The 25,117-nt window shown below is 63.3% G+C and overlaps 1 protein-coding gene across 18 annotated transcripts in view; it reads right to left on the bottom strand.

The window, feature by feature from the left end:
• Positions 1-1,658: 1,658 nt before the first annotated feature.
• The window catches only part of KIF1A (kinesin family member 1A), a gene marked incomplete at both ends in the record, with an annotated part of 69,261 nt that continues 45,802 nt past the window's right edge, over positions 1,659-25,117 (bottom strand). For 7 of the 18 annotated variants that reach the window (XM_079709726.1, XM_079709743.1, XM_079709736.1 and 4 more), the window contains 16 exons: positions 1,659-1,701; positions 2,076-2,194; positions 3,135-3,327; positions 3,786-3,938; positions 4,815-4,939; positions 5,802-5,879; positions 6,372-6,566; positions 7,120-7,265; positions 7,587-7,648; positions 8,657-8,790; positions 9,746-9,860; positions 19,115-19,220; positions 22,303-22,387; positions 22,489-22,555; positions 22,806-22,914; positions 24,355-24,410. In XM_079709726.1, coding sequence (XP_079565852.1) covers positions 1,659-1,701; positions 2,076-2,194; positions 3,135-3,327; positions 3,786-3,938; positions 4,815-4,939; positions 5,802-5,879; positions 6,372-6,566; positions 7,120-7,265; positions 7,587-7,648; positions 8,657-8,790; positions 9,746-9,860; positions 19,115-19,220; positions 22,303-22,387; positions 22,489-22,555; positions 22,806-22,914; positions 24,355-24,410 — 1,786 coding nt within the window. Of the gene's footprint in view, positions 1,702-2,075; positions 2,195-3,134; positions 3,328-3,785; positions 3,939-4,814; positions 4,940-5,801; positions 5,880-6,371; positions 6,567-7,119; positions 7,266-7,586; positions 7,649-8,656; positions 8,791-9,745; positions 9,861-11,216; positions 11,241-16,663; positions 16,691-19,114; positions 19,240-22,183; positions 22,388-22,488; positions 22,556-22,805; positions 22,915-24,354; positions 24,411-25,117 lie in introns of all 18 variants that reach the window. The other 11 variants (XM_079709741.1, XM_079709729.1, XM_079709727.1 and 8 more) reach the window with 4 other exon arrangements.

Below are 25,117 nucleotides of genomic sequence, written 5' to 3'. Positions count from 1 at the left end.
ACCCCACCTGTCTCTCCTCCCTGCCCTCAAGGCCATCATGATGGCCAGCATCAGTGCTTGCTCCAGAGCGTGCTGTCCCCTCTGCTCTCTGCGTCTTGGCCTCTGCCTCCAGGGAAGCCCTGTGGGGGGAGCACAGGCCTGCTGGTTTCCGGATAGTGTTTGACTTTAGTCCGGAATGTGAACCCTCCGTCACCCCCTCTTGGGGGACGTGGTAGGGACGGGTCTTGTGCTGCGGTTGCTATTTTCCCTCGAGCTAAAAAGAGGGTGAATGTGCCTCTGAGTGTAGGAACAGGTCACTGAAGACCCCAGGCCCGTGGTTTCTCTGAAGGGTTTATGGCCTGGGCATGACACACGGCCAGACTCTCAGCCCAGGGCTGGCTCCTGCCCGGTCCCGGGCAACCCTCAGGCATGGGGTCTGCAAAAGGGACGAGATGGATATTGTCACGAGAGGGCAGAACAAGACAAGGGTGACACCCTCGGATACAGGAGGACGCTCCCTTGATGACGGATGACCCCAGCACGGGCTGCCCTCACCTGACCCCATGGAGTTTTCTCACGGGGACTCACAGAAACTCCTCTCTTGGGGCAAAGAGGGGAAGTCATGATTTCTTCCCTGGAGCGACCTGGAGCTCACCCCGGGTCTCACAGTGGCTGGAAATGCTGCACCAGAAGCCCCTCGCTGCCTGAACCACCTCTAAACACAGCTCCCCGCATGCAGCTGGCCTGGACACACGACACACCCGGTGGGACCCTGACCACTCTCCCATTTGGTTCCCACCAGGACGGCCGCCAGCCAGGTGCCTGCTGCTTCACCTCCCACATACTGCCAGGGACGGGCTGCCGGCGTCACCTGGACAGTTGCACCTCAGGTGGCTGCTGTCCAGGTGAGACGTGGGTCCTCCCTCCTGCAAGGAGGAGTATACCCACCTTCTGCGCTGCTCAGACTTCAGGCATCAGACCCCCCCAGACACACACACGCACACGCACACACACGCATGCACACACACGCCCTGGGACCAGGGCCTGCCCCACATGCCTCTGGGCAGAGGCCTCAGCTCAGGCCGGGCAGGTGCCCCCGTGGTGCCAACCAGGAGGTGCCCGGCCTGTACAGACGCCACCTCACTGTGGTCTTCCCAGGCGGCTGCCCCGCCTTGTGTGTCCCTAAGAAGCTTGGGAGGTGCGTTTGGGAGCAAGCGGGTGGGTCCACCTGAGCCCTGCGGGTCTACGTGAGGGCATTAGAGATGCACACTTATAAATAAAACACAGTCTTACAGTTAACTTCCGAGTGGACTGTTTCAGTGTCACTAACTGATGTATATTAGTTATAGTCCGTTTATGCTTAAAAAAATATTAGAACGGCAGCGATGCCCCCGTGGCTCCTGTCCTCTGGCCTTCCTGGCGTCTCCCAGCTCTTCCCACCCAGGGCGCGTTCTGAATGAAGAAAGGACAACAAACGCGGCCTCTGCTGGGAGCACGACAGGTCGTGTGGCAGGTCCCTGGCCAGAGGTGGGCTTTTCGGGCCCAGCGCGGGCATCCCCAGGAGGAGGGGGCGCGTTGGCTGTCTGCTGGGAGCAGGGCTGGGCGGCGGATGACACAACAGATGGTGACAAGGGTGGGAGAGCGGGGCCGGGCCTGCTGGCTGTCCAGGAGGGCTCGGCTCAGACCCTCATCTGGGCAGACCTCCTCCTGGAGAGCTTGGACCTGCCGGGGACGGGAGAGAAGTGGCGGTCAGGGCGCCAGGCTGCTGGCATTAGCGTCTCTGGTTCCCCGGTCGCCCGAGAGCCGTAACCTCTGTCTCCTGTCCCTGTGACTCGGGGGGAGCAGCCCTCCTCCCTGTCCCGCCCCCCCACCCCAGCTTCCTTTCTGAGTCACTGACTAGGGGCGGGGCTCCGTCCACCAGGGGCCTGGCTGTCCCCAAGCCTGGTGCAGTATGTCCCCGACACGGAGGCCCGCCCTGGTTGAGTGTCGGTGCTGAAAGTCTTGGGGATTTACACACTCGGTGAGGAGCAACGGCCCGAAAACGAGAATTCACGTCCTCACGACCGTCCCCCCCGCCCTCTGCAGGCAGGACGTACCGTATGGTCCCTGCCAGGAGGGGGTTGAACGCGTACAGCCAGTCGTGCATGTCCTTGTCGCTGTTGGCCTGCAGCAGGATGCCCCGGTGCTCCGTGCACACGGCGAACGTGTTGGGGGTCTGTGGAGGGGGGCTGCCGTGAGGGGCGCCAGGCCTCCCGCGGTCAGCTAGGGGCGGTCGCCACTCCACCGGGGCCCAGGTTTTGGGGGAAAGGCCCCTCCCCCCCAGGGGAGCGTCAAGGATGAAGAAGCAGAAAAGACGACCCCTAGGAAGGGGCAGCGCTGCTGCACAGCCCGTCCTGACCCTGCAGGCAGTGGCTCCCATCCGGAAGCCTCTGTAGTCAGGACACCGGTATCTTCTCGTCATCCCCGTGGCCACGATCGAGGCTACCATGTCACTGCTCTGTGTCCCCGTGGGATGAGTCAACCCCTCACAGGCCAAGGTCCCTCCCCCGGGGACCTTGGCTCAGCTGCTGGCCCAGATGTATCCTCTGGGGCCCGTTAATCCTGGCATCTTCTCTCAGGCCCGAGCCCTCGACGTGGCGGGTGTGGGTGGCAGGCTGAGCTCACATCTCCCCCTCCCCCACCACAGGGAATCAGTGCCCAGTGGGCCCCGTGGCCACCAGCCAGGAGGCAGGGCTACTCACGTCCAGGGCCACTGCTTGCTCAGAGAGGAGCAGGGGCAAAGCCAGGCACGGGGGGCTGGACTCCTGGGCCCACGGCCCTGCTGGCCCTACAGGGCTTCATTACACCCACTGTGGGCGTCCCCAGGAGGAGGGGACTGTGTCGGTAGCCATCAAATGGGAGAGGATTAGCGCCTGCCCCACCCGTCACCGCTGCTGTCACCAGGACTACGAGCCCCACGGTGGGCAGAGTGAGCCCAGGACACGAGAGGCAGACAGACAGTGAGGCTGACCCCAACGTCCCTGCCCGTGACAGACGGGCCCGGCTTCAGTCGGGCGGTGAGCGGACGTGGGGCCCGCAGAGGAGGACTGGGCCCGGCTCCCACCCTCCCCCAGCCCAGCCCGCCTGATACCGGCCAGCCCGTGGCCCCGTCGCACCTTGAGCATCGCCTGCTGGTCCTCGCTGTACTCAACTTGGGCTGTGGACAGGTTGAGCACAAACCTCTCCACGGCATCCTTGTCGCTGTTGTACATGTAGGCGTAGGGCCGCCGCACCACCACAAAGCGCTTGGCCCAGCCGGCCGTGTGCGGCTCCAGGAAGTGCAGGTACCCCTTCTTGGAGACGATCGGGCTGGGGATGGGGACACACCAAAACCATCTTTCTGCAGCTGCCCACCAGGTGCCCAGCCCCCGCCCGGCACTGGCCCTGGCTCTGGCTCTGGTCCACCCTCCTGCCCTTTATGTCTGCTCATTCTCCACCCCTGTCCTAGGTCAGGGGGCCCTGCCCGACACCCCCGGCACAGAGCTGTCCACTGTCCTAGGTCAGGCGGCCCTGCCCGACCCCCCCGGCACAGAGCTGTCCACTGTCCTAGGTCAGGGGGCCCTGCCCGACCCCCCGGCACAGAGCTGTCCCCTGTCCAAGGTCGGGGGCCCTGCCCAATCCCCTGGCACAGGGCTGCCCCGTCCTAGGTCAGGGGCCCTGTCCGACCCCCCGGCACAGAGCCGTCTCCGTTCCAGGCCAGGGGCAGCCCACCTGTCCTTGCAGGAGCAGAACGGGCTGGCCGGTGCTTTAGAAGGGCCCTCACCCACCTGACCCGGATCTCCTGGATGTCGGGGACCAGCAGGCGCCGGGGCTCCTTGTCGGCCTCCGTTGCCCGGGCAGGGGAAGGGGGCTTCTTGGAATCCGCCTCCGGCAGGGGCTCAGGCTCTGGGCTGGCCGGCCGGGAGCAGGGCTGTGGGGTCCTGGGAAAGCAGAGTGAAGCCGCTGCACTCCTGCCAGGAGGTGCCTCTCCGGCCCGGCTTCCCCAACAGCCAGCGTTACCCCCTTAGAGCCGCTGGGGGCGCCTGCCTGGGCCTGCCCCCCACGTCGCCTCAGACCTCCGGCCGGCCCGCCGCTGTGCCGCACTGTGCCGCACTGTGTGGCGGGCAGGGTCCACCCCGGCGCGGCGCCTTCTCCCGTGGCATGTTCTGGCTCCCCACCTCCACCCCCTGTGAAAGTGGCTTCCGCATCTCGTCTCCAAAGTTAACTGAAGCTGGCCCGACTTGCTCAGGGACCGTGTGCGTGCAGGGAGCTGCTAATCCACTGCAGCCACCAGGCCCAAGCAGCGGACCCGGTGGCCAAGGAGGCCTGAATCAGGATGGCGCCCAGAGGGCTTGATGCCTTTTTCTTTCAAGAAGAAAATGTGGAAAGCCTGAGGTATTCTAAGACCTGACGGGTCAGACACGAGCGCTGTCAGCAACGTGTACCCTGCTCCCAACACTGCTCGGCTGGTGTCAGGGGGCTCAGGTGTCCTCTAGGTTCCACTTTGTCACCACTTTTCCACTGAGTGTTTTGTGAGTGCTGTCACTGAACAGGGCTTTTTGTTGAGTGTTGTGACCCATTCCTGGTTTTGTTCACGACTGTATTCTAAATGTACGCTTTAGCAGAAAATGACCTTGGACAGGGCCGCGTCAGCCGGGCAGGGCAGACCCCCTCCCCCCGCCCTGCCCTAGTGTGTGGCTGTCCCCAGACACCCAGCCCCTCGAGCCCTGCCTTCTTGCTCTGCGCCCGGTCACAGCCGTTGTCGTCAGGCAGCTTGTGGAGGTGGAAGCTTTGCCGGGAGCCTGGAGCTCACTCACCTCAGGTCAGCAGCTCCGTACCGGCCCTCGACCAGGGACGGGCAGGTGGAGGAGGGGGTGAGCGTGGCCGTCCCCAGAGGGGACATGGACGGGTCCCGCAGCAGGGTGACAGACATCTCAGAGAGCTGCGGAGGAGAGACGGCTCTTCGGGGACAGACTCAGGGCCCTCTGTGGGTAGGGACATCCCTGCCACGGCACCGTTGCCTACTTTTTACCTTGTGTTTAGGGCAACCCCACTCCAGCTGCGGGCTGGGCTCTCTTCCCAGCCTCCCCACCCTCTCGCAGCCCCCACCGTCCCCCGGCCCACCCCGCCCAGGGCTTCAGGCTCTGCCTTTTGCCCAAGGAGGTCCTCGAGGCTGTAGAGCCCCAAAGACAGAGTGAAGACCACTGGGTGGGGGTCGGGGAAGGAGTAGCCTCTGAGCCCCGACTTCAGGCCGTGCAGCCTGGCAGCCACGGCAAGAGGAGATTTGGGCAGAGGGAGAGGTCACTACGGAGCACAAAGGCCGGGCAGGGCTGTCTACCAGGCTGAGGGGGAATGGTGATGGGCCAGAGCACCGGAAGGGAAGCCTGGAGCCTGACGCGGGGCAGGGCCAGCCTCCAGCGGCTCCATGGAGGGCAGCACAAGAGCCGCCCCAGCCTTGGGCATGGGTATAAGGCTGCAAGACCAGGGTGGACCCCCAGGTGAGGGAAGGAAGCCGAGGAGAGGGGGCTTGGCCAGCCCAGGACAGAGGCAGCTGGGTGAGGGCCAGGCTGGATAGGGCCAGGGACCGGGGAGACAGGGAGCCAGGGAGGACACCGAGTGGACACCCCTGGACCCGGCAGGCCCCTCGCTCTCTGCCCTCCACAGACCCCAGCCTCAGGCCCCGGGAAGCCAGCCCCTTAGCTCTGAGGCATCTCTTTAGGTTGGGAGAGGAATGTTCCTAAGAAAACCCTTATCTCCTTCTCTCGGCCACAGCAGCCCCCCGTGGGCGGCCCCTCCACGCCCACCTTGCTCTCGCTGGCGCTGACGCAGACGTGGCTGTGGGTGTACTCTCTGTTGAAGGAGTGGGTGAGGAGCCGTAAGCACTGCCGGGAGAGCAAATGCCTGGTCAGGGGCCTCCCGGGACCCGGCTCTGCCACGGACACAGGCCCAGGACACGGGAGACTGGCCGAGGGGCCAGGCACCCCAGGTCAAGTTGGGAAGCACCTTCACCTCCCAGGTGATGCGGCCGTCTGAGGAAGCCCCCTGGGGCAGGTCTGGGGCCTGGGCGGGGGTGGGGGTGGGGCCAGCATCCCCTGAAGTGCGGGAGGCCTTCCCCGTGGCCCACCCAGCAGCAGAAAGGGCCAGCTCTGGTGTAGGTGGCGAGCTCCCCATCAGCATAGGTATGCAAGAGAGAGCAGGTCATTGCCTGGGAGAGTAGGCTATAAGAGGTCCCCGGATTCCAATGTGGGTAGGGTGGGGTGGGGGCGGGGTCAAGGTGACCCTATGGACTCATTCTCTCAGGTCCTGGTGGCCGTGACAAGTCACTGGCACCAGGAAAGGGCCAGGAGCATGGCCGCTGCCCGCCTGCTGCCCACCTTGACCGCCAGCTCCCGCTGCCTCTCGTTGGGAGCCTCCAGGGACGACGGCCGGCCCGCAGCCGCGAGCGGGGAGGTGGACGAGCTGTGGGTCTCGGAGTCCTCGCTGGAGATGGGGGACAGGGCCTCGGGACCAGGCCGCTGGGCCGTCTCCAGCTTCTCCCGCAGCAGCAGGTAGTGCCTGGTCTTCTCCACCTGTACAGAGGAGCACGAGTGCGGCTCTGCCTCTGCTCCCGCCAGGGCGGGGAGGGCGGGCGGCTGCTCTGAGCCCCAGGCCTGCTCAGGCCCGGGAGAGCCGGCCACCCTGCCGAGCTGTGGCGTGTGACGTGGCGCCAACAGACCTGCCCGTGTGCCCGCCGTGAGCCGACGGGACGGACACTGTGTTCCTGCAGCCGCTTTCCGGGGGGGCCGTGCGCGCTGCAGCCGCGGCCTTGGGAAGGGCCCAGAGGGTGGACGTGGCCCCTGATGCCTGCTTCCCACCCGCGCCTCGGGCCAGCAGTCAGCGCCGCTGCTGGACACTGGCCGTCCTGGCCTGAGCGACAGAAGGGCCTCGCCCCGCCCACTAGCTTCCCTCCCAGTTTCTTTCTTGTCTCATCTATGTGCCCGACGGTCTGCCCTTGGGTCAAGAATGAACCTCCCGTCCTAAGCCGGTGGCTGTCATGCGGCCCTAAGTGCTGTGACGGGCAGCTCGAGTGCCACGTGCTCCATCCTGGGTGGGGTGGGAACCTGGTGGGCTCGGCCCTCTCACCTCCTGCAGGAGGCTCAGCTTCTCCAGCTCCCACTGGTGGTCCAGGATGAGGCTGTCGCTCCGCGGCCTCCAGCCCGCCAGGTTCTCCTCACCCCGGACGTAGGCCACGGACGTGTCCAGCACCCGCCGGCGCCGCCGCTGCATCCCTGGAGCGGACGCCCGTCAGACGCATCCCTAGCTGCAGGCTTACCCACCGAGGCAGGCGGGACCCCCACCCCAGGCCCCCAGAGCCAGGTGTCCCGCGGGGTCCCGGCTGCCCCTCCTCTCCCTTCCTCTCTCCCCTCACTGTCCTCCAGCCCCGCAGCAACTCCGGGGGGCACAAGGTGAGCATCCGAGTCTCCAGGTGAGGGGCCCCCCAAATGGCAGCGTGGCTGAAGTCACCCAGGTGATCCCAGGGGACGGGGCTCCCTGACCTCCAACGGTGCCCCACCCCACCCCCGATCAGAGAGCCCAGGGCAGACGCTTACCTGGGCTGCCCGTGTCGGCCATGTGGCACAGGCTGAGCTCGTACACGCCCGTCACGCGATTGCTGCCAGGAGTGGTGGGGGGTGGGAGGAGGAACGTCGCCACCTGGCCCCACGTTGGCCAGGCACCGACTCTCGCCACCATCAAACGCACACTGGGCATGAGTCCTGCAGCCGCCCACGCCAAGCGGCCTTGCACAGGGTGGCTGAGGTGCTCGGTTCCCCGTGATGCAGTCCCTGTACATGGTCCCCAACCCAGACTCCCGCTGGGCCCCCTTTCTCTTGGGACCACTGATTCTGCCAAGGGCACCCCACTAACCCACTCATGGAGAGGAGCTCACGCTCACAGGGTGACCTCCTGGACGACAGGACCGTGGCCAGCCCAGGACCCCCACCCTCCCTTCCTCCTGGCTGTGCCAGAACAGCAGGGACACGGGGGCCCACGAGACAGCGCGTGGGGAGCCTCACTGAAGGCGGCCAGTGGCGACCTGGCACCCTTGGTTGTCCCTGTGGCTGGCGCAGGGGCCCCTCTTACTGCCTTGACATTCTCAGCCATTCCTGCCCTACCCCCAAGAATGCAGGCGGTGGTCAGAGCGCAAGAAGGGACGCTGGTCCTGGTGTCCGACTCCCTCCCCCACGTGCCTGCAGCCTCCGAGAGGCACTGGCTCAGCACAAGTCCTCAGGAAGTGCTGTCCAGAGTCCCCCTTCCCGCCCCGCCCCGTGTGTACCCAGTTTCTCCCACCGAGTGGGGGGAGCAGTCCCAATAGCACAGATCCGTGGGGAGGAAGGTCACCGGCACCTCCCAGGGAGGCCCCAGAGTGGACACCTCAGGCCTTCTCACTGTGCCCTGCAGGGAGAGCCTGGCTCTCTCACACCCCGCAACATGACATCGGTCTCCCCACAAGCGCCCAGCGACGTCCACTGACGGTCCGAGTGAGATGGACCCCAGAGCCGGAGGCCCGACGGGACCCCGTCTTATGGGCCAGCCGGCCCGGAGTGCACCACGTGACATACTGCTCCGCGCAGAGCCCAGCCCGGTACCGGCTGCGCCCAGGGTGCCACCGCAGGCTCACCTCTCGGAGGCCCGCAGGCTCCCGCTGCCGAACAGGTTACGGATGGAGCGCGAGGCCGGCAGCTTGGCATCGCGGGAGTAGAAGACCATGCAGAAGTCCTTGGTGATGACGGCCGGCTGCGTGCAGTTCTCCATCTGCGGAGGGCAGGGAGGGGCTCGGACCCAAGGACACCCCAGGGGGCTCGGCTCCCGCCGCACCTAGCCATCTCCCCCTCGGGGCACGAGAGCCTCGGCACCGACCCACAGCCAGGCGGGAGAGAGAGCCAGGCACCCACTGCCGGGGGCCGGTGTCCATGCAGGGGCCCCAAGTGTCCCGGACACGGGCCTCAGCTGCCTCACCATTAAATCGGGGTGACACACTCCCCAAAACGTTTGTGAGGATCTGACCGGACCCTATCTGTGCACCCACAGTTTAACTCTCAAACGCCACAGGAAATTACTGCACAGCGAGCGAGGTGCTGTCTTAAACAGCCGGTTCTTTGGTTTTCCCGAAGCTCCAGGATAACTGCTGACAAAGCTAGGGTCTTGTCTGGGAAAAGCCCTGCAAGTGTTTTCTCAGCCTGAGCAAACCTCATCCCATGGGGCAGTCACACAGGTAGGTCCCCATATTACAGCTGGAGTAGTTAGGCTCTAGGGGGGTGGATGCCTTCATCTCTACCATCCCGCTGGCTGCCAACCCCAAACCCCCGCCCCCATTCCTCACTACTGTGTACAGCAAGAAACGCCCACGGCCCCCAGCCTCCTCCTGTGCTTCGAAGGGAGGTCACGGCCTGAGACCCTGGGGATGGGGAAGGGGAGGCTTCTGCTTTTGGGCTGCCTGGAAGATAGATGCAGTGTCTGGTGGTGCTGCAGCCATCTTGCAACCCCAAGGACAAACCCATACACTAAAGGTAGCAGCGTTAGTTAATTGCGAGCATAGCCATTAAAAGTACATAGATTTAATTCAAGGACTCAAGAAGCTTTCTGAGAAGAGAATAGGCTTGACTGGGTTTGTCCAGGGCTAACAAGCACCCTCACTGCCCCTTGGCGAGCAGCTCAGGCTTGGGGGACGGGTGATTTTGGAGGAGTGCCCTGGGGGCAGGTTTCTTGCCTCAACGTAAGCAGAGAGGGTCATGTAGATCTTCTCTCGGTAAGGGGTGACCCGGTTCAGCAGGAGGGAGTTGTGCATGGAGCTGTCCCACGCAGCCTCAAACTGGTAGAAGGTCCTGGGCGGAAGCAGAGACAAGGCAGAAGGTCAGATGTGGCTTGCTCTTGGTGGGGGTGGGGACATGCAGACGAACAGACACAGACAGACAGACAGACGTGTGGGCCACCCGCAGGGAGAGCCGCTGGGGCCACAGGTCAGAGGCCCAGGTGTTGGTGTCCAGGGAGGATGGAGCCCTCCTTACTCAGGACCGTGCCAGGTGGGGGGCTCAGGCGACCCCCAGGGTGAGTGCAGAGCCCTCTCAGCTCCACCCTGGGGGAGGGGGAGAGGGGTCCCCTGGAGCTGAGGCAGGAGTGAGAGGATGGAGAGGGGAGGAGAGGAAAGGGGAGGGGGCTGTGACAAAGGGGAGGGAGGGTGGGGGGGAGGGGGCAGCGGTGACGGTGGTGGGGGGAGACCGTGGGAAGGGGTGCCCGGCTCCACCCAGTCTCGGCCTGAGTAAGGAGGCGCCCTGGCCTCTCCCTGGACTCGAAGGGAGCCCGCCTGGCTTTGCCAACACTCCCCATGGCCATCTCCTCACCAACCGCCTCGCCCTTGGGGGAGGATGCTGGGGGTGAAAACCGGGGTGGCCCCTCTCCCAGACGGCATGGCCTCCGCCCACCTCAGCCAGGCCCCGTGGAAAGGCGGGGCCCCACATAGCACAGAGCAGGCAGTGGTGGTTTCTTCCTGTCCCCAGTCTCTAACCCGGAAAGTAATGACCAGAGCGTGAGCCAGTGGCCAGGAAACCCCTCTGAGGGCAGCTCAGGACAGTCCCAGGGCCCAGACAATTTAGTGGCCTCCACTCCAGGGCAGGGTTTCCTGTTATACGACAGTTTCCGTTTTCGACCATCTGATGGCAGAGCTCCTAAACTCTTGCCTCAGGCCGGGTGCATGTTTTGAGGACCCTCGTATCTGGGCTGGGGCTTTGCCTCAAGGCACAATGTGGCCGCTCTGTGGGCCCTGGCAGCCCCCAGCCTCACCCGGTTTCCATCCAAGCATCCTCACAAAGACACAGTTGAGAAACGCATCAACACAAGCAGCCGGCCACAGCACACGCCCTGACGTGGCTCGGCCCCTTTGGAGGAGCCGGGCCCACCCGGCAATGCAGAGGGAAGAGGAGAGAAGCCGCGTAGGGGCAGAGGGACAGCGCCACGGCCACCCCCTCTCCATGGCACAGTCCAGGGGCACAGGAGAAGCAGCGGGACAGAGCAGGGCCACTGCCGGACACGTCACTGAGGAGAAAGATCCAGAGGCAGGACGTGAGGACAGCGGGGTAACCAGAGAATGGGCAGAGAGAGCGGGGAGACACCGGGGGAGAAAGGAAATTGAAAGTCAGAAGAGGACAGACCGAGCGAGCGCAGAAGAGAAAAGTGAGCTGTACCTAGTGTCATTTCCGAACGAAACGCTAAAGGCGGTGGCAGCCAGGACACACACGTACACACACAGAAGAAATTCACATGTCAGAACGAGCACCGTCACCCGGCCAGGTACCAGCTAACTGACACAGAGAAGGCGGGGCCGTGCCACACCAGCCGCGGGGCTGCTGACTGCCGTCTCGTGGGGCCCAGACGTGGCCCACGGGGGTGGGGGGCTCCCTGTGGGTGGGGTCCACTCTAAGCCCCAGCCCGGGCACTGCAGACACCCCTTTCCCTGTGTCTGCAGGGAGAACTTTGGTTCCATCTCCAGCAGGACCAGCTGGGCGCACCTGGAGCCACCACCCAGACCCAGAGGGATGCCCCCTGTCCCAGGGGTCCCCAAATGCCCCAGCTCTGAGGCGTCAGGCCTACGGACAGAGCCAGAGGCCCGCTGCAGCGCAGCTCAGGACAAATGTCCCCCGCCCCGACCCCAACAGCCCAGCTCCAAATGCCACTTCACAGCATGTGACCTCGAGCTGACAGCAGACATCTCTGTGCCCTGCTTCCTGGACCAATGACGGGCAGTCACTGCCCCGCCTCACTGAGACGTCCTGTGGGTTAAGTAAGCCGGTGCTTCGGAGCTGAGGACGGGGCCTGGGAGGCATTATTATTACCAGTCCTCACCCCAGGAGGCCCAACCGCACCCTGGGCAAGGCCCAGCCTGAGGCCCCGGCCCTGGTAGGCTGGCCAGCCCCAAACCCTCCTGCTGGCCCAGGGCCTGGCTCAGCACTGCCACCTCTGCCCACCTGCCTAAAATGTCACTAAAGGACGCTGCCGGCTCCCTTCCCGTGGCAAGTGCGGGGCGTGAGGACCCAGCCCAGCCCAGCAGGGCGGGAGACTGGCAGCCCACCGATATGGGACCCAAGCAGCCACCCTGGGCAGGGTGTCACATGGCAGGAAACTAAGACCCAGCGGGCTGAGAGGGAGCCACGGTGCATCCAGGAGGTGACTGGCCTGCAGGGAGACCACACCAGGACCCCGACTCATGAGCAGGCCCAGCAGACCCCTCTGGGTGTCAGGTCACCCGGAAGGGCGCCCCCTCCCCTGCGGTGCTGCTCACTCTACCTGAGCAAAGTTCAGTCAACCCCCCAGGTACACTTTTAAGGGGAATGTGTGGTCCAGACTTGGGGTCCCTGGACCCGCAGCATCTGCACCACCAGGAACTGGTCAGAAATGCAGATTCCGGGGCCCCTGCACCCACGGAAGCAGAAACACTGGGGTGGGGCCACTTTAAGGGCAGAGCATCAGAGCTTCACCATTGGCTCAGCACCCCCGTCATACTGTGGACCCTCTGCATCCAGCCCATTCTGGGGAAAGTGGCCAGTCCCTCCCTCCAGCGAGACCGTGCCAGGCTCCACCATGGATCCTGGTCCTTTGCCCTTCCATCTGCGTGCTGTGCCCTGGGACCCCGTTTTAAAGAAAGGGGCTGCAGGCAGGCTAGCCTGCACCCACAGCAGAGCCCTGGGGGGTTCCTGCAGGGCCCTCAGCCGGACGGAAAATGCCCATCAGCACAGTCCCTCTGCAGCAGAGTGGGGACCCAGCATCGAGGAGTCCCCCCGCTCAGACACCTCCGGTCCACTTCCAGGGGCCTCTGGCTGACATCCTGACTCCAAGCGAGCCTTCCAAGCCTGGCAGGGAGGGGTTCCTGGACGAGGAGGCCTGTCTGGTGGCTCTCCTCCAGCCAAAGGGGTCAGGCAGCAGGCCCCGGAAACAGAACCACCCCAAATTAGCTCTGGGACATGAGCGTGATGCTCAAACAAGCGAGGACCCACATGGGGAAAACTTGAAAAGTTTTGTTGACAAAGAAAATGTCACATGTTGTAAACATCTTTTCTGTCCTGCCACAAATAGGCTGCAGCTGTTTCGTTTTTGCCCTGGGGTTGGTGGAACGGGAACCCGTATTGGCCCTGCCTGTGAGCATGTGTGGGTCCGCGGGAGACCCTGGGCTGCCCAGAGGCCCAGGTGGCTGGTCCTCACCTCAGCTGGGCTGCCTGGGTGGGAGGTGATGGAATCTCAGGGCTCTCAACACGGGCACCTGGTCATTCTGTATGAGGCTCTACCACGCCTGCTGCCGACGGCCCATCAGAGCTCGTTTAGACAACTTCTGACATGCGTCACAGCCGTCATGCGCCAACAGGCCAGCATGGCAGGCATCCTAAGGCAAATGGGTCTGTCGAGAATCTGAAAATTAAACCCCACGCTCGAGGTTTCAACCAGAAACTCGTTATGCTCTGGGAACTACGTTTCTCGAAAAAGTGTCACTTTCAGGAGTGGCCCAGGTTCTTGGGGGAGGTGATCTGATGGGCAGGCTTCCAGGACTGAGCCCCCGGACTGCAACCAGGGCAGCCCTCCTCGCCGGTGGGGACCGTGATCCCAAGACGTGCTCATGCGGCTAAGAGCACGGGAACGGCCTCGAACCTCAGGAACTCTGCTGTGTCTGGATGCCACGCGTGCTCAGCCAAGTGGCATCACCCACCACGCAGAGCGAGCTCTTAGACCAGAGGGACAGAGGGGATGGAGGATCGAGGGGATAAGGGGACAAGCGAACTCCCTGGCCAGGCTCTGAGGTTCCTGGGGACAGACTGTTCCTGTCTTAGTCTTTAACCCCCCTTTCTAACACCCCAAAGAACGTGGCTCACATGTGATAGATGAACGAATGAGTGAGTGAGGGTCATGGCCCCATAAATGGTGCAGCATGGCAGGACAGAAGGGGAAACTCAACAAGATCCCACATCTGGGCCCTTCCCGGGGAGGCTGGAGTAGCCTTTGGGGCACCTGGGCCACCTGTTTGGAGAAATCAGATCCCGTGCCTGGTGGGATGGGTGAGGGTCACCGTGGACTGCCAGTGCTCCCCAGCCTTCGCCTCAACACCTTTGTGTTTTAAAGGGTCCCGAGGACCCTTTCTGCTCCGGGCAGGTGGAAACCCGAGCCCTGGGCAGGAGCGTGAGCTGGGGTAAGATGCGCGGACAGGGTGGAAGGTCTGACCCAACTCTTCATGGATCACAGGCTGTGTCACAACCCCTCTTGCGTGTCTCGGGGGCTCCGCAAGGTGGGCGTGAGTCCCTGGTATTTAAGTGGGGCTCCTCTGGCAAAATTGGAGTGGTTAGAAAAAAAAAACAAACAAACAGGCTTTTGCTCAGGAGGTATGTGTTTTAAATTAATTACGAGTATTTTAAATTAAACACTAACAAGGTAGTAGCGAAAATAACCACACAACTTACATTAATAAAGTTCCACATGCAAGACCCCTGCTAAGAGCTTTTCACGTTCATCTCATTTAATGTCACAACCTTAGGCAGGCCCTAATAAAATCCCCATCCTGAGGCGGAAGGAAATCAAGGTTCCAGAAGATTCTGCCACTTGTCCACATTCACAGCCAGGCTGCCCCAGCCCAGTCGGTACAGCCCCAAGTACCTACCCCACTCCAGATGTTGGGGACGGGACGCTCTGCTTGTCCCCAGTACCACCCACCACAGTGGTTTCCCGCCCCGTGAAGGAGGCACTAGCCCGAGTCTTGGGGCTCTGACCCCTCACCCCTCTGAGCGCCCTAAGCCTCCTCTTGCGGACCAAGTCCACTGGGGGCCGATGAACTCACCTCTGAAACTGGGGGCTGGGGCCCCCTGCTCAGGTGCAGGGGTGAGGTCCTCCTGAAGTCTAGGGGCTGCGAAGGAGGCCCTGCTGGGAAGGAGGGCTCCCCCTTCCTTTCCTGGTGCCATGTCTCCTCCTGGCCTGAGGGTATGTTTCCATTTTACCCAGAACCTTCCTGGAGGCATGAGGTATTTGTAGGGGGGTGTCCAGGACCTGCCTGAGCACCCCTCTATCATGCTGGGCTGGTTGTGGAAACGCAAACTTGAACAGAATGCCCACCCCCCACCATGCGATCATACTGACGGGCCTGGAAGTTTCCACTCATCAGGGAAACAGCCCCTACATCGGGTCCCCTCCAGGGATGAACCCGAGCCGATGGGACCCCGCCCCAGAGTCTTCTGAGAACCGGGAGACTTCCACCTCCAGGACCAGCTGGCAAGCTGCCACCTCCAGCAAGCCCTCCGGACTGCCCGAGAGGCAGGTCCCTGCTCTGGGCCCTGCAGGGCTGTGACCCTCCTCTGGTACAGCCTCCACTGCCGTTTTCCTTGACCAGGTCTCGGCCACACCCAGCTGCGTGTCCCCAGGGAGGGCAAGGATCTGTTTCTGGAGTGGGTGCATACATCCTCGGGCACACACCGACAGGAACCACAGTCTGCTCGCTGCCCCTGGGGGCCTCAGCTACAACTGCCCGGGGGACATTCACAGTGACCATCTGTCCTGACACACCACACCCATGACCTGACAAAGACACGGCCTCAGAAGGTCCTGTTGTGCCCCCAACCTGGTCCTTGGGCTCCCCCCTCATAAAGGGGCAGGCACCACCCCGTTCCCCTCCCTGCAGTTTAAAGCCTCAAACATCCGCACTGGAAGCCTTCCTGCTGCTCCTTATCCTTCAAAACAGTGACCCCCCCCAGGGCCACCAAGTTCTGGCCACAATCCACAGGGACCCATGAGCTGCCCGCCCCGGCTTGGCCCCCAGAAGCCTCTCCCTCACATCCCGCCCAGCCTGGCAAGATGGTTACGGCCTTGACCCTCCGCTCAGAACAGACTAGAGTCACACGGACAAAGTCTGAATTAGGAACCGTGAGGCTGTCCACCCCCAGGGTCTCAAGGACCCTGCACCCGGTCACCACGCGCCAGGGCCTCACTCGAGTCGGGAGGGATCTGCTGTCCCCAGCCCAGGAGCCCGTGCCTCAGGGGGTTGGATCTGGGGCCACCTGATCGCATCCAGAGCCTGGGCCCACCCACCTACTTCCAAAAAGGGTGTGGTGGCCACGGCAGGAGCACGGCTGGAGCCACCCACCTGGCCAGGCAAGGGGCTCGCACCCAGGCCTGGGAAGCGCAGAGCGAGATCTCAGCCGGGCTGCTCCTGTCTGCCCCTCGGCCTGTGCCCGCTACGGCCCCTCCCTCCCTCCCTCCCTCCCTCCCTCTTTTCTCTTTCACTTTGCGGGGAGTGGGACTGGCCAGCCAGCCTGCATGCGGGTGCCTGCTCCCGCTGGGGTGCAGGGGACGGGCAAGGCTCAGGAGTGGGGCGGTGGGGGGAGGGGGGAGCAGGAGGTCAGCCAGTGTCTACCGAGGGCAGGAAACTACCAAAGCAGCCAAAATCAAGAGTGGGGGCAGAAGGGACTCAGCCAAGGGAGGGTGATGGGGAAGGAAGCAATAGGAAGAGAAAAATACAAAAGGAAATAAAATGAAAGGAGAAGATGGGAGAGACAGGAGGTAGAGGTGAGCAAGTGTGGAAGGAATCCAAAAAGCGGAAATGAACTCTCAGGGCTGCGGGAGTGGGAGGTGAGGCTGAAAGGAAACCAAGGGGCACAAATGGTACCTAGGCATGTCCGAATCAAGAAACTGCCTGCAAAACACAAACAATCACAGGTTAGTGAGGGGTGGGGGCCGGGCAGTGGGGCAGAGGGGCGGCCGCAGCGAGGGCGGGGGCAGCGCGGAGAGAAGCCGTCAGTGGTGACAGGCCCACTCTGAGCCGGGGAGGCTGCAAAGCGCGGGGCCAGCCTTTGAGCAGGGAGGAGGCTGAGGCCGCGGCAAAGCGGGTGGGCAGCTGGGGCTCCGAGGCCCAAGCCAGACCTGGGTCTCTGAGCCTCAGCGTCTCTGGGGCAGAAGGGCCTGCCGGGTCACCCACAGAGCAGCTGGGCCCATCGCGGCTCTGAGGACGTCAGCCACGGTCCAGGAAAGAGGAGGGCCCTCGGGAGGAGCCGCCGGCCTGGCCAGCTAAGCCTCAGAATGTCTCCTACCTGGGGCCACCCCCTGAGGAGCGTCCCTGAGATCTGCCAGGCCAGGCTGGGGTCGGGGCAGTCCTGGGGCCATACAGCATGGGCAGGAGCCAAGCAGGGGCCAAAGCAGCTACGGGCAAGGACTACAGCCCCAGTCCAAGGACGTCCTTGAGCCTTGAGGGCCCTTACCGGCCCAGAGCTGGCCGGCCTCACTTCCCACAGCCCCCAGGGGACAGGACAGAGCCCGTCAGCGATGGGTCCTCTGGCCTCCAGGAACAGGGCGAACCTCGTCAGCCAGAGCCCCACTGACCTGAGGTCCAGCCAAGAGCGGCTGCCCCCTCCGCTGCCTGGGGACTGAGCCCAGAACGAGGTCCCCCTGTGCCCTGCAGCAGCCGTGATGGCCGGAGGACGGGAACCCAGAAACGCAGTCTCCCTCCTCAGAGCAGGGAGACCGTGCAGGGCGGGAGGCCCAGAGGCACCCCCGCCCCTTTCTCTCCCCCTCCCCCACCCTTTCTTGCCCCAAGAATCTAGGAGTTGCCGGGGCAAAGGAAGGGTCAGAGGTCAGGGGAATGCTGAGGTCATTCTCCAGGTCCAAAGCGGCACTCAGCATGGCAGACAGAGCCCTCCCGGGCCCCACCTCCCCCGGGGTCCCCACGGGACTCCCCGGGCACAGCGGCCCATGTCCCTGCAGGCAGCCCGTGCGGGTGGGCGCCAGGCCCTCTCTGCCATGTCCCCAGGGTGTGTTCTCATGGCGATAGGCCCCGCTGTGCCTCACTGCCCCCTGCCCTGAGGTAAGCCCAGCCTGCCTGTCATGGTGTCCCCCGGCCCCGTGAGAACACCCCCCAGCATTCTTCACCCAACCCCTACCCCCTCTGGACATGAGTGCAGGGTTTCTTCTGGAAGGTTCTGGGGCAGGGCTGGAACCAGAGCCACACCTGCCCCTGTCGGGGTCTCTGCCCCCACCCCCCAAGCTGCCCACACCAAGGGATGGTTCCCTACAGCCCACTCTCCAGGGAGTCTATAAAGAAACCGAGCTCTGTCTGGACCCAGGACCCTTTATCCTTATGGATCCAGTTCTCCCTGCACGTGTGGGGTGCCCGCACTCCGCTCTGAGCACACCCAGCCCTCAAGACATCTTTCCTGCAAACACAGCCGCAGCAGCCTGTGGAGACGCCCATGGCTCGAGCTCAGGGTCAGCTCTCGGCTTCTTCCTCCTGGGCCAGGTCGAGCCCTCGGGGCTCAGGAGCACCCTCCCCGTGTCCCCGAAGCCCCAGAAAGCAGCATCTCAGACAGAGCCAAGCCCTCCGACCTTCCTCCCAGGAGGGCGGCTCTCAGCAGTCATGAGCTGCCTGCCCCGGCTTGGCCCCCAGGGGCCTCCCCCTCACATCCCCGCCCAGCCTGGCAAACCCCGACAGGCCTGCTTTGTCAGGGGCTGCCAGGGGACCACATCCACCCACCCTGATGCGGTCAAGCTCAGACTGCCCAGGTTGCAGAGATCTTGGCCATCACCTGGGAGCTTGGAAAGGCACAGCCCAGTGACAAGAAGCATGGGCTAAGCTGTGCCGCTGGGCAGACCTCCACCCCGGGACGCCAGGCTGCCGACCCAGCTCGACCCTTAACTCCTCCAGTACCCTTGGCCCCAGCACCCCTGCCAGAGGGTACAGACTTGCCCGCAGCGGTGTGGTTGGGAAATCCAACCTGTTTGTCTGCCCCATGCTGCCCACTGCCCCATCCTGCCCCCCCACCCACGAAGCTCCCGAGGACAGGACCCCAGCTCATCTGCCGGCAACTCCCACGCAACCCCTCCTTCGGGTGACCGAGTGAGCCAGAGATAGGATGGTGCGCAGACAATCCTGCCGGGGGAAGTCGCGGCCACAGGCACCCCTCCCTGCACCCCTTCCTGGAGGGCTCAGAAAGGAGGGCTTGGAAAGCTTTGGGCCCTTTGCGGCCAGTGGGCCAAGTGGGCGAGCTGAGAATGCACCCTGGGTCCTGACTCGGATCCTCCTCCAGGGAGTTGGGAGCAGCCCTGCCGCCGCCCCCAGGGGACTCACCGGTCGTCCTGGGCCGGGTAGATGTATCCAGACGAGAGGATGTTGAGGGACAAGATGTTGGGGTCAATCAAGGACTCGTCCGTTTCCGGGGTGTTTCGGATGCGACCTACAGGAAAGGGGACGGGCTGTGTGTCACTTCCCAGGAGGGCAGGTGGGGGGCTGGGTCCCTGCTCTCTGCCTCTGCCTGGGCCGGAGCTTCCACCTGTGAGGCCACGTCATGTGGCTCCCCACGTGGCCACAAGAGCACCTGACAAAAGGCAACACGGCGGGGGGGGACAGGGAGGCCCACACAGGGTCTGCAACTGCACGTGGTGCCACCTGTCAGTGGGCGTCCTGCCATCTTCCTCCTGCAGCCTAAGTTCTGAGTTTCTTAGTTTCTCAGCCGTCGATAACTCTCGCAGTATCTCCCCCACCCCAACTGATAGATGCCAATCCCTCAGCCTAGAACTCACAGGCTCTCCTACCTGCTAGAAAAGGAAATCTTAGCAAGACAAGAAGGAGAAAATGTTCCCTTTCCTCTTTACACTTAAAAAAAGGAAAAAAGAAAGAAAAGAAACACTGTCTGTGTCAACAATCTCTCCCTGTAAGCAGCATCCCCGACAGAGCCCTCTAAGGGCCCGCACTTGGGTGGGGGGCGGGAGTGACCTGTAAACAGCACCACAACCGCTATGAGTCAGAACTCCCTCCCGGTGGTTTCAGGTGGTTTCAGTGATAATTTCGTGCTCTTGTCCTTAAGTTCACTGCTCTGCTTCCTCGAGGAATAAACAAATACTGACTTTTCTTTGTTAAGCCAGAAAGGAATCCCTGGCCTCTCCCCTCCTCCCCGCCCCCCATGCACGGAGATGAAATAAGACCCAACACCAGGCCAGAATTCTGAGCCCACACGCTGGGGTTCCACTTCCTGGAAGCCTCTTGCAACATTTGAGCTCTGGGAGGAGGCAGGTGTGGGCCTCCAGCTGCGTGTCCCCGCAGGGTGTGTCCCCCATGGCTGGAGGCTAAGGCGGCAGAGGGCCACACGGCCCCTGCTGGGGCAGCTCAGCTGCAGGAAGAGACCTGGCCCGTGTGCCAGCCTCACCCCTCCTCACCCCCGGGCGTGGGCTTCAGCGGAGGCTCTTCAAGGGACTCTGTGGGCTCAGAGTCTGCCCAGGAACTCCACCTGCAAAACTGATGCCCTCGGAGCCCCGGTCAGGCCGAGACGTCCACTCACAGGTCTGTGAGGTTGATGCAGCCCAGAGCGGCAAGCCCAAACCCCTTAACCCAGGAGTGGGGGCCTTGGTGTTCCCGCCAGCATCTCCCCGAACCCCCTTCAATAGCACCCTTATCCCCTCACCACACACATGGGCGAACACCCCTGTTTGCATTTTCAAATGGGATGTGGCCGGGAGAGCAGAGAGAAAGGTGGGATCCCGGGACCAGGGCCTGGCTCCCCAAGGCCAGTGAGGGTGCAGCCTCTGTGCAGACACAGGGGTGCTGGTCGCTATCCTAGGGATGAGGGTGATGGTGTGGGGCATCAGGGAGAGGCTCCACCAGGACCAGAGCCGGGTCAGTAGATGGTGTAGACCCTTCCCTCTGGGCAGAACAGGCTCAGGGTGAAGGTGGCATCATCTCCCACCCACGTGCAGTACGTCTATGAGCGAGCTGGGTGTCTGCTTCATCTTTCTCTTTAAATTGATGCAGAGTTTTTATTTGTTTTTTTTTGTTTTTTTTTTGCGGTACGCGGGCCTCTCACTGCTGTGGCCTCTCCCGTTGCGGAGCACAGGCTCCGGACGCGCAGGCTCAGCGGCCATGGCTCACGGGCCCAGCCGCTCCGCGGCATGTGGGATCTCCCCGGACCGGGGCACGAACCCGTGTCCCCTGCATCGGCAGGCGGACTCTCAACCACTGCGCCACCAGGGAAGCCCTTGATGCAGAGTTTTTAGATTCACCCTAAACAACGTCTGAAATGGGGGTGTGTGTGCTTGTTCTACCGTTTTTCTGATTTGTGTGAAAATAGATACGAAACGTCTAAAAGAAAAGCGTTTGTCCTGGGGCCCCCAGAACCTCCCTGCCCACAGTCCTGCACTTCGGGTGCAGGACGATGGGTCCCTTGTCACAGTCCTGTTACTACACCCTCAGAACCCCCCCTACAAGCCCCAGGGACACTGCCATGGAGCTGTTGCCCACCAGCCACAGCAATGCGCCAGGGTGGGCCCTCCACGGGGCCCTCAGCTCCAGGCCAGGGTGGCGTGGGCAGCTTCATGCTGATGACACGCTGGAATGGACAGTGGTCCCTATCCTTGAATAGAAACTGGGAAGACAAATTCTTTACAAAGAATCAGCAAAGGAAATGTTTCCAGTAGATGAAAGGGTTCATGACATGAAGTTACAGAAGGAAAGCGTCTAAGCTCCTGGGTGGTCTCTGTAAGTTGCACTGTGTCCCCCCAAAAAGACGTGTCGCAGCCCTGATCCCCAGAACCTTATTTGGAAATAGGACCTTGGCAGATGTGATCAGTCGAGAGGCTATCACACTGGAGTCAGGTGGGCCGTCATTTAAGTATCTAGGCCCTGTGAAGACGGAGGACAGGGGTGATGTGTCTACAAGCCGAGGATTCCCTACAAACCACCAGAAGCTGGAAGAGGCAAGAAAGGATTCTCCCCTAAGGTTTCAGGGGGAGCGTGGCCCCTGTTGACATCTTTATCACAGGACTTGTGCCTCCAGAACTGTGACATGATACATTTCTGTGGTTTTAAGCCACCAGTTTGTGGTACTTTGTTACAGCAGCCCTAGCAAGCTAGTACAGTGATTAAGTAGAAATCTGGGGGCTTCCCTGGTGGCGCAGTGGTTGAGAGTCTGCCTGCCGATGCAGGGGACACGGGTTCGTGCCCCGGCCCGGGAGGATCCCGCATGCCGCGGAGCGGCTGGGCCCGTGAGCCACGGCCGCTGAGCCTGCGCATCCGGAGCCCGTGCTCCGCAACGCGAGAGACCACAGCAGGGAGAGGTCCGCGTACAGCAGAAAAAAAAAAAAAAAAAAAAATCTGGAATCATCACCTGAGGCCAAGCCCTTCTTTTCAGGTGAGGGGCTGACACACAGAGCCAAAGGCACACAGCAACAGTGGCAGAGCCGTGGGTAGAACCCAGGCGCCTGGCCAGGGGCTGGGGCTGAGTGGTGTGGTCTGTGCTCTTCCCCCGAGGCCCTGCCCCCACTCACCCACGACCAGCTCTCGCACTTCCTTCCAGTGGATGTGGCTTCCTGTCTCATGCAGCAGTGTCACGGTTATCCGTCTCTGGATGCCCTGCGAGGCACCAGGAGAGAAGACACGGTCAGATGGCCTGGGGTCCCTGGGGTGGGGGTGGGGGGCGCTCGAGGCTGGTGGGAGCAGCAAGCGCTTCGCACCTGGTGAAGCAGGAAGGTCCCCATGCACGGCATTCCGCCACGGTGGTCCACCACTGCAGGGATGTAACTGGGAGAGAGATGTGAGAGCTGAGGGCCGCGCCCCTCCTCCCAGCCCCCCACCCACAGCACACACACCCGGCCCCAGGAGCAGAAGGGGTGAAAACAGGAAAACAGATCAAAGGTGGGGTGGCCCGGTCCGGGGAGACCAGAGTGCCACCACGTGCCACCTGGCCCAGCCCCCGGACCCCTCCCTGCTCCATGACCCCAGAGGACCCCAGCCCATCCCCAGCATGGGCAGCACCAGCCTTGGGACTTACTCGCCATTGGCCTCCAGCTCGCAGATCTCGAAGTAGACCAGCAGGTCGTACTTGCAGTGGCAGGGCCTGGGGCAGGGCCGCGTCAGTGTGCTGAGCTTGGTGGCGGGCACTGGGGGCGACAGGGGAGAAGCACACACTGGTGGGAAACTGAGAAGCCACGTGCCGAGGGCACGCGCAGAGGGGAGGCCAGGGAGGGGACGCCTCAGAAGCAGTGAGGTGGTTGCCCTCCAAGGTAAAACACCAGCGGACCCCTCCCCAGGCCCCAGGGTACGCCCCGCTCTGGGTACCGATGGTCCTGGGAACAGACGTGACCGTGGGCCTCTCTGTGCCCAGCGGGAGGAGCGCTCAGCCACGCGCACCTGGCACAGGCTCTGAAGAGGGCAGTACTTGAGCCCCACAGAAGCAGCAGGACAGAGGAGCCCTGCTCGGAGGCCACACGACCCACCCAGGACCCTCTGCTACACCACCCTCACCCTCAGCCGCCCCACCAGCCCGAGCACCTGCCTCCAGCTCAAGGGGCCCCGGCCCTCGGCTCCCACTGCCCTCCACAGCCCCTCCTCCAAGTCCCACCTGAGCCCCGCGGCTCCACTACAAATGTGCATCTGGGTGTCTCCCTGGAGGCTGCAGGGAAGGCTGAACAGCCCAGGAAACACAAGGGGCCAACCTAAGACCCACAGAGAGGCCAAGAATAATGTCCACAAGTGGTCAGCAGGCCTGGAGGGGCTGGTGTGCATCCCCCTGCGGCGCCCTCAGTCCGCAGACCACCATCTTACGGGGACTCGGGGGCGGGTACGCAAGGGTCACCGCGGACGTGGCCCGTGAAGCAGCAGACGCACTTCCTGCACGGCCCCCCTCGGGCACCCATGCCGGGGACAATGCCCCCCGACCTCAAGGCGGGTTCCTGGGCTGTGAGGGCCTCGGCTGCACCGCCAGCCCCAGTGCTGATGCTCCAGCCTTCTAGTGACTGTGTCCCTGGGCTTCAGCTTTTGTCGTGAGGGCAGGAAAAAACCCTATAACCCCTTTTAACTAAAATCCAACCGATCTCAAGAGCTTTTCCTCCGCCCACCTGCTCCCGGGGCAGGGGCTCTGGGTGCCAGGCAAGGGTGCTGACCATCCAGTGTTCTTTGTCCAGGGGCCCCACTGGCTTGGCCACCACTGGCCTCAGCCTCCCGTGGACCAGCTTCCTGGTCTGCCTTCCACCCCAAACCTCGTCCATCCTGCGAGGTTCAGCTCAGGTGTCCTTGCCCCGCTGAAGCCCCTGCCCCCCACTGTCGGCTCCGGGCAGCCTCACGGGACTCTGGGCAGGCACCACCTGACCATTGCCCTGCTGCCCCGTGCGTGCCAAGGGGTAAAGGACGTCCCTGTACCTTCGCCCTGTGCCCCCCACTCCAGTGTGAGCCCCTTACTCCATGGGGACCCCATGAGGCCCAGCAGGGGCAGAGTGGCCCCAGGAGGCCGGGAGAACACCGAGCCCTCACCAGGACTGCGCTCGGCCTTGGAGGGGCCGCCTACATGGGCACCCACTTGCACCCACGAGGGCCCCGCCTACCTGGCTTGGACAGTGGCATGACCCGCGGGAAATGGCGGCGCGAGGGCCTCAGGGGGCTGTGGGGACAGAAGCACCAGTGTGAGGTGACCAGAGACTGGTGCCTGCAGGACCCCAAGCTGGAGCGGGCAGCCGAGGGCAGGGGCTGGCTGGGGAGGCTAGCAGGCTGTGGACGCCAGTCCCGGGTCTCCCTCCTTCCCTCCCTCCCTCCCTCCCACAGGGCCTGGGGAAGGCCCGGTCTCGGGCCCTCCACCAGCTCGGAGCGAGAAGGGGGGCCCCTCAGGACCCTAGAGCCCACCTGGGAGGCCCCACGAGGCCCCGAGAACGGGGCAAGGGCCGGGGCTCCCGGGACAGGGCCCCCTTGGCACTCCCAAGGACACACAAGGCTCCTGGGGCCAAATGCCCCGAAACCAGCTCCTCCCTGGGCCCTCTCTTTCCCCGACACCCCAGATGCTTTGCTCTGGGTCCCTCATGTCAGCTGAGAGGGGAGATGCAGGTGGCAACAGGGGGTCCCACTGCCCCTGATGCCCGTCGGCTGTTCCTCCCACGCTCTGGGTGGGGTGGCCTCAGAGGGGACTCGCCCGACCCATTGAGTGAGCCCCCGGCAGGTTGCAGCAACGAGGGAGCAGACGAAGGGCCCTCGTTCAGTCTGGGGAGCTGAGGACTCCGGGACCCTCCAGCGGAGTTCTCGGGGGGCCACGCCGTCTCCCCGTGGGCCACCCTGGCCTCCTCCAGCCCAGCACCCGGCTCCCCTCGTCCCCAGGAC

This window comes from Hyperoodon ampullatus, assembly GCF_949752795.1.
Source record: "Hyperoodon ampullatus genome assembly, chromosome: 8".
Taxonomy (NCBI): domain Eukaryota; kingdom Metazoa; phylum Chordata; class Mammalia; order Artiodactyla; family Ziphiidae; genus Hyperoodon; species Hyperoodon ampullatus.
Note: the sequence above shows the minus strand (reverse complement) of the source record. Positions and strands in the feature narration are given on the sequence as shown.